The following is an 11,630-nucleotide window of genomic DNA, read 5'->3' on the forward strand; positions in this document are numbered from 1 at the left end:
AAGATCACAGTGGGCTGTATGTGGCTCACAGTGTATTATACTGATGGATTATTAAAATATGGAAGTTTAATATTTGATTCCATAAGTTTTAGCTGTACTTCATCTCAAAATAGTTACCTAGAAGTACATTAAAACATGTAAGTACAGTGCAAGTGTGTAAAAGTGATGAAAACACTGCTATTTTGAAGTCAAATGACATTAAGGTGTTTCAGCAGAATAAGTCTGAGTGTCACTGGAACCTGCTGAATGACAGCGTGGGCAGATGGGAAGGACAGACAGACAAATTATTCTGTCTGTCTCATTTTCTCGGCCGACTAAACAGATCAATTATTTATATCGCATGCAGACGCAAGTACATAAAGAACATTAATGCATCCCATACACTCTCATTCATTACCACTGATAAAAAGCCTTAAAAGAGAATTATAAAAGTCTCCACATCTGAACATAAACTGCTGCCACCCCCCCCCCCCCCCCAAAAAAAAATCCTCCACCGGTGCAGTAATCTTTACACCATCTTGCTCCATATTGTTTGAAAGTCATAATCCCCTGATGTGCTGTTAATGTCCCTCAGGTTACAGGCCTCACTTACACTCGCGTTGCCTCGGGCTAATCTCAGATTATGGTTCTCGTCGCACAGAGGCAATTACATTTTAAGTGAAAGGCTTCCTCTCGATGGCTTATGTGACTTAATAATCGCTTTATAGCCAAGAGTCCATATTTAATTTATATATAAATCGGATATGTTGTAAAGACTGAATCCTGACAGTTAAAGACAACAACGTAAAAGAAACATTAGACCTGAAAAGACTCATTTATGTACAGATTGAAAACTTCCTTTCACGCCTTTAGAGGCTGAGACATAAACTGGATTTTTATAAAATTCCTTTTGTGTTGAAGTTTTAGCTTCTAATACAAGAAATCTATTTTTGCATTTAACTTAATTAGAAGTCCAGCATTTATAGTTTATTAGTAGGTTTTACATTAGAGCTTTAGCCTCTATTAGTTCGTTTGCATCCTCAGCACTGGTGAGTGGAGCTACCAGATGGTAGACTTTTGGTCTTTGTGACACATGGCTCCGAGTGAAGCCATGGCCAGATAGCCCAGCCCAAGATAATTGAAATTTCATTAAGGTTTTGTGTGTGTGTGTGTGTGTGCCTAGGAGTGGGTGTGGGTGTTTATGAGTCTCCATGGGTGTGTTTTTCTCTATGAGCAATATTGAGGGTGGGGGTGGGGCAGGGGCTCCACCTGCTGCCACCTGTTCGTCTGCTTTGTCTTATAAAAGCTGCCCCGATGTCTCCAGGATCACAGACACCTTGGACTCTTCAGTCTGAGCACTCCTTGGAGTTGCAAATACTTGAGACCCCGCACACAGGGAAAGCCTTGGAAAAACAAATAAATCAAAGCTCAGAGAAGCACTGAATCTTGAAAGTAGGAACCTCTTTGATAAATCTGATTAGTTTGCGTCTTCAATCGAAAACCATGAAGGCCCGTCGACCCAGCTGCACCGACTCTGGATCTGAATCTTCAGAGCTGGACTCCAAGAGCCCGGAGAAGTACGAGACTGCTACGAGGCGCCGGATGGCTGCCAACGCCAGAGAGAGGAAGAGGATGCAGGGCTTGAACACAGCCTTTGATCGCTTACGTAAGGTGGTCCCACAGTGGGGCCAGGACAAGAAGCTGTCCAAGTATGAAACCCTGCAGATGGCCCTCAGCTACATCGTGGCCCTCAACCGGATCCTGACAGATGCCAGGAGGCACACTGGTTCTCACAGGCAGTGGCTGGACCTGCAGTTTGATTGCGTGCAGCCTGAAAACTACTCCTGCCTCATGAGGTACGACTCCGCTACCGGACAGGAGTACATCCACTCATCGCTCTCGTATCAGTTTGACGGGCACGAGGTGCACGCGTAAACTGCTCCATCGAGTAGATAATCAGTCATGTTGTTGGATGTGAATGACAATGTGAATCATTTTTCTCCAGTCTAGGAGACAGTAAATACATTTGTATTGCATTATTTTCATTTTGTATGACAATCAAAGAGTCTTCGGTTTCGGCTTGAAGCCTTTCATTTGTTTTTGCTAGGAAACCCAGCAATGTTGAGCAAGTTTTTGTTCAGAGTATAGCAATGAAACAGCTGTAGTGTCATTGCAGACCGTTAGATTGTACTGAGGATACAGGCAATGTTGTAATTTTTTTAATCGGTTATTTTGATGTGGCCCTAAAAAAGCTGTGCAATGTTTGATGGATTATGCAAAAATCACTGAGGTCTTAGATGCATAGCTGATGTCCAGATAACTAAAGTAACTATTTTCCCAAAGTGTAAATGCATGTTTGTAGATTTGAAAAAAAAGAAAAAAGTATGTTATTTTTCAACAGACTTTTTTTTATTATAGTTTTTCATCAAAAATAAAATTATTTTGTATGAAACTTTATAAGTGTTGTTTTTATTGGTACAGCTATGAGAGGTTTTCTCCCTTTTCACACAGTTTATTGCTATTCAAGTTTGCAAAATATACATATGAAAAAAAGCTAATTTCTGAGTACTTCATACCAAAACTGTGACGTTTAAAGTATAACAAAGTATGGCATTTAAATGCTTATAATGTCACTTTGCGTGACGAATTATCACTGGGAAGAAATAATTTACAGCATGGTTTGTGTTGCACATGTCAAACTCCCTGTAAGAGCGAAGCCTCGCTCTGCAGCCTCGGTATTAAATCATCCTTTAGTTTGAAGGTCCTGTGCTTTGAGATAAGACACTTTTACATCACGGGGTGGAAAATAGCCTTTGTGATTAATTTGCATCATTTAGCAAATCAACTATCAAATTTACTTGATACATAAAGACTTTTCTTTTAAAAAAACAGTACAATCATTTAGTTTAATGTAAGCAGAGATAATCATCAGCGACTCTTACAGCCACAGGGCTACCCATCTAAATAGCCGTCATCATCATGATCATCATCATTATCATAAGCCACTGAAAAGTGATTATTACAGATATGAGTAAGTTTGAACAGTGGCACAAGCCGCAGCAGATTAAGGAAGCCTGCGTGCCAGATTCTACCACCGCTTCAGCAGGGGAGCAGAAATTAAACTCTATTGTGTGGCAGTGGGTGTGCGTAATCGCTCTGTTCAGAGCCAATGAAGCATGAACGCCCATAGCTGGCCCCAAACTCTATCCGCGTTAAGATGAAGACATCTACAGCAGTGCTTTAGCTGTAATGTCCAAACACTAACGCATTAAACTCATCTGATTACCCTGCTGTTCTTTTGTGTAGCTGTGTTTGGATTTAAGTGCTTAAGACTATAATACAAGTGGCTGGTGCTGCGAGAGGCTTGTTATAGCACAAGCAGATGATGCAAAAATTAATAAATGGAAGAGCTAAAAGTGCATAATGGAAACTATTCAGAGGCTGTAAGTGAAACTCCAATTAGACTCATTAATTCAGCCACAAGTGGTGAACAGTTGGTAACAGAGAATATACTTGACATGCAATTAATCGATAGTGACAACAATGTGCTCAGCATGGAAGTAAACTGTCTTTCAACTGCTGAATTATTCAGCCTTATTCAGCTCATGGCTGCGTGTTTATCCTTTAATAGGACATTTCCAGCAAATTAACACGCAGGACTGTGTAGAGATTCCTACAAAAGAATGAAGTTTATCATTTACCAAAGTCCTTTATGTCATTTCGAAGGATGCGAGTGATGGGAAAGCTACTCTTATTTTGTCACCTCCGCCAAGGACATGTTTTGGTAGCGAGCGCGTTGTTGTTTCTGTAAACACGATAGCTCGAAAAGGTTTGAATGAATTCTGATGAAAGTTTGTGGGGGTGTAGAGTGAGGTCATGGTAACAGTCCATTAAAATTTAGCTTACACCCACCAAGGGCTTCAAAGTCAGCTTAATGATTTATTGGTCACAAATGGACAAAAAGCCTTATAACTTATAAACTAGGATTCTTACAAGTATGGTGTGTACTGTCAACATGTAGAATTTACTGTATAAAGATTTCAGATTTGACCTCTGACCTCTTGTTCAAGGTCAACAAATTGAAATAGATCAAAGTCATAATAATGCTAGAGATAGTTGAAACTATGTTTCTTATTGCCATTGTTTGTATTGTGCTATATAACGCAACATTAGACCTCTGACCTCTTCCTTAGGGTCAAATACAGTTTCATATAATATCTTTCAAATGTTTCTAAGGTGGCACGGTGGTTAGCACTGTTGCCGCACAGCGAGAAGGTCCTGAGTTCAATTCCAACATCAGGCTGGGGTCTTTCTGTGTGGAGTTTGCATGTTCTCCCCGTGTTTGCGTGGGTTCCCTCCGGGTACTCCGGCTTCCTCCCACTGTCCAAAGACATACAGCTTGTGGGGATAGGTTAATTGGATAACCCAAATTGTCACTAGGTATGAATGTGAGTGCGAATGGTTGTTTGTCCCTGTGTGTTAGCCTTGCGACAGACTGGCGACCTGTCCAGGGTGTACCCCGCCTCTCGCCCTATGACAGCTGGGATAGGCTCTCGCGACCCTGAAAAGGATAAGCGGAAGTGAATGGATGTTTCTAAGGTTCTACTGCCTTTGTTTGTATTGGCAACATTTATACATATATTTATGTATTCTAAATATCACATTATAGTTTGCATTGAACTATCATCTCACATTTGACCTCTGACCTCACTTTTCCATTTCATATCTGCCTTTAGAGAGAGAATGAGCTGCCTAGTTAATCTGAAATATACTGTGGTATAATATTATATAATGATCTTGACTTATTCACAAATCAATACCTGTTGTCCATTAACTACTCCTACATAATGTTTACATAGTCAAACTAAACATCCGTCCACCACCCCAAAGTAAGGAGTGCCCAGAGAGTGAGCTAACTTGGTGGAGGTTTGCGCTCTCTGAGTGCTTCTTGTTTTCTAATTGAATCAAATGGAAAACCAAACAATGTTAGTTATTGTTCTGCATTATATATATATATATATATATATCCAAACACTATAGAAACCAGTATGTCAATGCTGTGTGTTAGCAGAACACCTACTGTGCTGTTACGTCAATGTGTTTCAAAGGGTCTCAATCTCAAGACTACAACAGTAGACCAGCAGCTCCTCCCTCAACACAGCTGATGTCATCCACCTCTCCAGCAGGTGTTCAAAAGCTGCCGACACTGCTCAGCTTCACTTTCCTCTTTAATCGAAACACCAGAAGTTCCACACAGAGAAACACACGCGTCTTGCACCATGAAGACCCTGAACAATCGGGCTGAGAGCCACCTGACTGGGCAAGTGGACTTTGAGTTGGACAAAGTAGGTAATGGGGGCTGGGTGAACCAGGGCTACTGTAGCTCCCCTCCACCCTTCCCCCAGGTCACCACTGTCTTCAACCCCAAACCCCACTTCGAGGGGAACATGAATAGCCTGTACAACCTGGATACCCCGATAGCGCTCCCAGAGGACCCACCAACCAAAGACCAAAGTCTGAAGAAACGAAGAGGCTGCTGCTGTTTTATCAAAGGCAAGAACACATTTGAATCTACCTCATGTTGACATTTCTTCTTCGAATCTCAGCTGTATGAGCAGTGTAACAAGTACGAGTAAAACCAGTCGAAGCCTGGTACACTTCTGCTTGACAGACCAGCAAAAAAACAAAAAAAGCTTGTGTCATGTAATTACATATTGATGATTTAAACTTCTATTTTCCGTAGCACTGTGGGGGACAACGCTGACCGAAAACACCTCTGACAACAGAGAGCAGTTCATCCGAACCACGCTGCGGGAGCTGTTGGTCTATGTCTTTTTCCTGGTGGACATATGCCTCCGTGAGTACTCCACATCAACATTTCTGCTCGTCACTGATCTCAAAAGTTTTGACTGAATGTTCAATATGCTTAATGAATGCTTAATGTTCAACACTCTGGTCAATAACTTCCTGTCCACGCTTAATCTTATGATATGAAAAATGTTTTCCTACATTTACAAAAAGAAGTTATTCAGACACATTTTTACTTACCAAAAAATATCCTGTATTTAATTTGCATAATGTTGTCATTGAAATATGGGATACACATCCAAACACATCTAAGTCTACTTTCAAACACTGTATTTGCATTACTGATCACTTTAAAGTGCTCACTGTTTGACAGGCTCTGGACTGTTGATTTAACATTAAAAGTATCCCCGTTGCTTTAATGGCTTCTACAAAATAGCCTTCCCATTTTTCTTTCCCAAAAGCCATTGTCCAGCTAGGATTGAAAGGGATGTGCCTTTTAGCGATAAGACCTTTTAGCGTCATCCTTTGTCTGGGTTAGATTTACACTGTTTGATGAGGCCATTTGCGTCAGGACAGCGTGCTCCCTCTTCAAACAAATTACGGCCTCTCATCTGGATCTGTTTGATAGCTAAAGCGATGTAAAAACAAAGCAAAAAAAAAAAAGAAGCCAAACAACAAGTCTTCAATGCAGGTTTGCGTGTCAGCATTCGAGTCTTATCTCAGAAAACTGAATGGAGCAACGTTCAGAGCTGAGCCTGACCAAAGCCAGATAGGAACCAATGACCGGGCATTAACGATGTGATTACGTTGTCTTTCAGTGACATATGGGATGACCAGCTCAAGCGCCTACTATTACACTAACGCCATGACGAACCTGTTTGTGAATACACCCAGTAGCAGTGGGGTTACGTTTCAGTCTATTGGCTCCATGGCTGACTTCTGGACCGTAAGTTTTCCTCATTTTTCCCATGGCAGTGATTTTTCTGCTACTAAATGTTTCTTTCGTTTCATCAACATTTTTTTTTTCATTTCCTTCAAAGCTGAGATGTTCTCAAAATTTTAAGGAACTATATGATTCATTTAACCGAACATGTATATTAGTGCCTGAACTCAAATGGAAACATCTTAAAAACAATTATAAAAACTGATTATTCCTTAAGTACAATATGTTCTTCCCTGCATTACCACATCACTTAAAATGACCAAACAGTGATGTTTGTGTTACTGCTTCTTTCATATCTTTTTCCACATGCTTAAGATTTTACCAATACTGTTAATTGTTACTGATATGTTTATTAGTACATGCAGGAATATAAAAATATGTCCTTCCAACCCCATAAAGAAATGAGTAGTTGTTTTACTAGGCCTAAAAATAAGAAGCTTGGTTTCCAGTGATCCTGCCTGGTAAGTTTCAAACTTAAACACATCTGCTCTCCTTACTTGTAAATGGTAACAAATAATAAAACTCAAAAATGTAAATCTATGCAACATCTATCACATCATATCCAAACTCTTGTCTTGATTTTTTGTAGATGTGTTTTTTTTAGTCGATGGTATCAATTTGAAAATCCTACGTCGGCTCATTTTTGAGTTATTGGGTTTACAAAGTTGGGTGTCCACACCACCTGACGCTTGCCTACCGGTCTATTTCCCCCGTTGCCTGCAGGGTGACAGCAATACCCCAAACCTTTCAGGCTGAGGGGTAAAATTCACTAAGAACACAAAGAAAGGTACAAATCAAACTCTTTCTTTTTATGAAAAGTTCGCCCAGGGCCCACTGTTGAACGGACTCTACTGGACAACGTGGTACAATAACCAGCCCTTGGAAAGCGGAAACACGTCTTTCATCTACTACGAGAACATGCTGCTGGGTGTCCCCAGGATGAGGCAGATCAAGATCAAGAACAACTCCTGCACTGTCTACAGTGACTTCGAAAATGGGATCAAAGGCTGTTTCGCTGTTTACACTAACCAGAAGGAAGACGAGCAGAGCTTCGGCCTCATCAACGGCTCTGCGTAATTCACTCACTGTTTTCTTACTGACATACAAAGAAGTGCAGAAGCACAATTTAGTGTTCTAAGTATTTGTGTTTTTCCACTGCAGCTGGACCTACCACACAGAGAAAGAGATAAAGGGTTCCTCTTACTGGGGCTTGGTGGCCACCTACAGTGGAGCAGGATACTATCAAGACCTGAGTCGCACACAAGAGGAGAGCGCCAACATACTGACAGAGCTACAGAACAACCTTTGGCTGGACAGAGGAACCAGAGCAGTCTTCATCGACTTCTCCACTTACAACGCGAACATCAACTTGTTCTGCGTCATCACGTAAGGAGCATTACTGCCCATTGCACCTTTACCCACCTGCTGATACCCATCCATTGGTTGACCAAAGTGTCATCTGCTTCTTCAGGTTGGTGGTTGAATTCCCAGCGACCGGTGGAGCAATCCCTTCCTACCAGATCCGAACAGTCAAACTGATTCGCTACATAACGACCTGGGACTACTTCATCCTAGGCTGCGAGTTGCTCTTCTGTGTATTCATCCTCTACTACATTGTGGAGGAGATTCTTGAGCTGAAAATACACAAGTTCTCCTATTTCAATAGCATCTGGAACATACTAGACATTGTTGTCATATTGGTAAGAAAAGATGGTTCAAACATGTCATTTTATCAGATTTTTCAGGGCCTTCTAAAGACTAACAACCTTCTTACAGCTTGCCATTGTTGCCATCATATTCAATGTATTTCGGACCATCAAAGTGGACAGCTTGCTTGGGAATCTGCTGAAAAATCCTAACATCTATTCAGATTTTGAATTTCTGGCATTCTGGCAAACCCAGTATAACAACATGAATGCGGTTAACCTGTTTTTCGCATGGATCAAGGTAAAGAACTGACACCTTTCAGTCCAACATATTGCTTGTGCGATTTTGCTTTGTTGTCTCTCCAGAGAATGTGTGCTTTCTTCTCGTCCTTGTAGATTTTTAAGTACATCAGTTTCAGTAAGACCATGAATCAGCTGTCCTCCACGCTGGGCCGATGTGCCAAAGACATCTTCGGATTCGCCATCATGTTCTTCATCGTGTTCTTTGCTTATGCTCAACTCGGATATTTGCTCTTTGGAATGCAGGTTCAAACATTCAGCACCTTTGTAAAGTGCATGTAAGTCGTGTTGAAAACAATGGCAGGATGAAGGGTTTTAATTGTAACGAGCATCAGTTAATTAGTAGTTCTTTACAATTTTTGTCCACCCCACAGCTTCACACAGTTCCGAATTATTCTTGGAGACTTTGATTTTGATGCCATCGACAGCGCTAACAGAGTCCTTGGGCCGATCTACTTTGTCACTTATGTGTTTTTTGTTTTCTTTGTTCTGCTGGTAAGTCATGCACGAGATAACTGATAATAAAAGCATCTGATCCGAGAAGTCACATTATCTTGTGTATTTTTCCCTCAGAACATGTTCCTGGCCATCATAAATGATACATATGCAGAGGTGAAGCAGGAGCTCTCTGAAAAAGATGAACTACAAATTACTGACATTTTTAAACAGGTAAAAGCTAATTCAAGGAAATTGGCATAAAACTAGCCATATTTATGGATGATGTTTTACCAGACTTTTCTTGTAAATCAGAGCTACATGAAGACATTTATGAAGCTGAAGCTTAAAAAAGAGAAAATATCAGATGTTCAGAAGGTTCTACACTCTGGATCTGGAGATCTTGAATTTCAGGACTTCAGAGAAACTCTTAAAGAGTAAGTGACAAAATATCAAAAAGGAACACTTGATTATTTTACTGTTAAACCTGAGCCTCACTTCTGTGATGATTTTGAAGGATGGGACATGGCGATCAAGAAATAAACGCAGCCTTCTCCAAGTTTGACCGTGACGGGAACAAAATTCTAGATAAAGACGAACAGAGGTGGATGAAAGCTGAGCTGGAGCAAAAGAGGGTTTGTGCACATTAAAAAATAAATATGACTATGTTCATATTTATAAAAATTTTCTGATCATTTCTTATTTTGATTGCCAATTAACAAAATAAATGTTTCTTGTGCTTGTGCGTTTTTGTCAGGAGGCTCTCAGTGCCGAAATCAACAATCTCGGAATGAACTATCAGATGGAATTACACGAGAAGCCGCCTGTCAAATCCAACGAGCACAAGAGCAATTCCAGTCAAACCTTTGTGGAGCGGGAACATTTCTTGAGGTGGGACAAATTTTAAACTTAACCTGCGAATGCACTTATCTCATTCTCCTAACCAGAGTAATACATTTAACTCAATTACCTTTCTATTGCCACAAAAGTCTGGCCAAACAGGTTCTTCACCTTGAAAGCTCCGTGGCAGGCATTGCGTCCCAGACTGAGCTGATTATGGAGAAACTGGGATTACAAGGGAAAGCTAAAGACGCTGCAACAGCAAAGAAACCGTGACCAGTAACGATGTGAGCAAACATCACTTGTAAACAGCAAGATTACATGTTAGAAATCTTAAACAGCTCCAGAAGAGTACATTCAAGCTACCAAGTGTGTTGTAGTATCTAGAAAATGAGAGTAGACTTTCTTGGTTGCAGTCTTACAAACACACAACAATTAATTTTAAATTGCCCTTATCCAGAAGGATGAAACTGTCTCAGATAGTCATGACTTTGGTCAGTGAGGACAGCACAACAGACGCCAGAGATGTCATCCCGAAGGCAAGCAGTACACAGCTCCACCAGCAAGTGATGTATGTAATTAACCTCTGAGGAAAACAACTGGATAAAAACTTCCTAATATACATGTTAAATAAAGTACTGACAATACGACATTTCAATATTGAAAGAACAGAAATCATGCAGATATGTAAATTGTATAAATAATATTTTGTCTACTAGCTGACTGCACAGTTTAAGTATATATATATATAAAATGTTATGTTATGTTATGTTATGCATTAGTGCTGTGTAATATAATATACTTAAATAGAGAAGTTGTGTAATATAATCCAATTCTGGGCAATACATATATCAACTAAATTCCAAGTGAATACTTTGCTTTAATCTATTGATGAATGTTCACATTCGCTTACATTTGCTCAATATCTATTGGCCAATTTGATAGTTTATATGGTTTAGCGAAATGGCTCAATTTTTCAACACCATTCCAAGGTGTAATAATCATACTCATCACATTGGGATGCACTCACTATGAAATGATACCAGTGTTTGAAATCTTGCAACAATTCTTTTCTCAAGTTTTGTTTCAGTAAATCTTTCAGCTCTCACACCATCTTTAAAGGAAGATCAATTTAAACATACAAAATGAATAAAACTTAATACACAGTGTTTAACAAATTTATTAGACCACCACTAAATGTAAGCTTTATACCACAGCTGTCTTAAAATACCAGGGCAGGTAATAACAAAACGATGTTTACGTTTTTGTGATGGTTAACTCACCAAAATAATATTAAAATATAATTATTATTGTCCGTGAATTTTCCATGAATGTACCATTTTACAAGAAAAGTAGTAAAACACATTGTTTTTGATTAAGTTGCAAAATTAGTTAATTTAGTGGTTCAATGTTATGTTTGATTTTTTCTGATTAGTCCAGCGTGTTGGTTCAAATTTGGGTATAAAAATGTGAATTCAATGATTTTTGGTTCTAAACAAGTTTTGATATGTTTGTATTTTCTTGTTTTACGAGAGGTTTAACACATGTGTTAAGTATTATAAAAACCATAACACATAACTGAGACATCAAACAATAGCTAATGTCATCATTATCTGCTGATAGGACACTAGCAGTCAAAAGTGAATGCTGGCAGATACCAAACCTATTCCTGTTAAAAA

At 39.7% G+C, this 11,630-nt stretch overlaps 2 protein-coding genes across 2 annotated transcripts; both read left to right on the forward strand.

Annotated features, from left to right (window-relative positions):
• The first annotated feature begins 1,310 nt into the window (after positions 1 to 1,310).
• atoh7 (atonal bHLH transcription factor 7) lies at positions 1,311 to 2,027 on the forward strand. Its single transcript, XM_085476747.1, has one exon. It carries the CDS (start codon positions 1,483 to 1,485, stop codon positions 1,912 to 1,914), a length of 432 nt encoding a protein of 143 aa, XP_085332873.1. The 5' UTR covers positions 1,311 to 1,482; the 3' UTR covers positions 1,915 to 2,027.
• Positions 2,028 to 5,224: 3,197 nt separating this feature from the next.
• pkd2l1 (polycystic kidney disease 2-like 1) lies at positions 5,225 to 11,615 on the forward strand. Its single transcript, XM_085478249.1, has 14 exons — positions 5,225 to 5,532; positions 5,723 to 5,836; positions 6,606 to 6,733; positions 7,550 to 7,803; positions 7,892 to 8,116; positions 8,202 to 8,430; positions 8,507 to 8,677; positions 8,773 to 8,954; positions 9,051 to 9,171; positions 9,250 to 9,345; positions 9,427 to 9,548; positions 9,629 to 9,746; positions 9,869 to 10,002; positions 10,101 to 11,615. The coding sequence occupies exons 1-14, from the start codon at positions 5,259 to 5,261 to the stop codon at positions 10,225 to 10,227; spliced, it is 2,295 nt and encodes a 764-aa protein (XP_085334375.1). The 5' UTR covers positions 5,225 to 5,258; the 3' UTR covers positions 10,228 to 11,615.
• Positions 11,616 to 11,630: the final 15 nt, after the last annotated feature.

Source organism: Copadichromis virginalis, linkage group LG13, assembly GCF_057382275.1.
Source record: "Copadichromis virginalis isolate Kocher_CV1m ecotype Utaka linkage group LG13, C_Virginalis_male_GT1.1, whole genome shotgun sequence".
NCBI lineage: Eukaryota > Metazoa > Chordata > Actinopteri > Cichliformes > Cichlidae > Copadichromis > Copadichromis virginalis.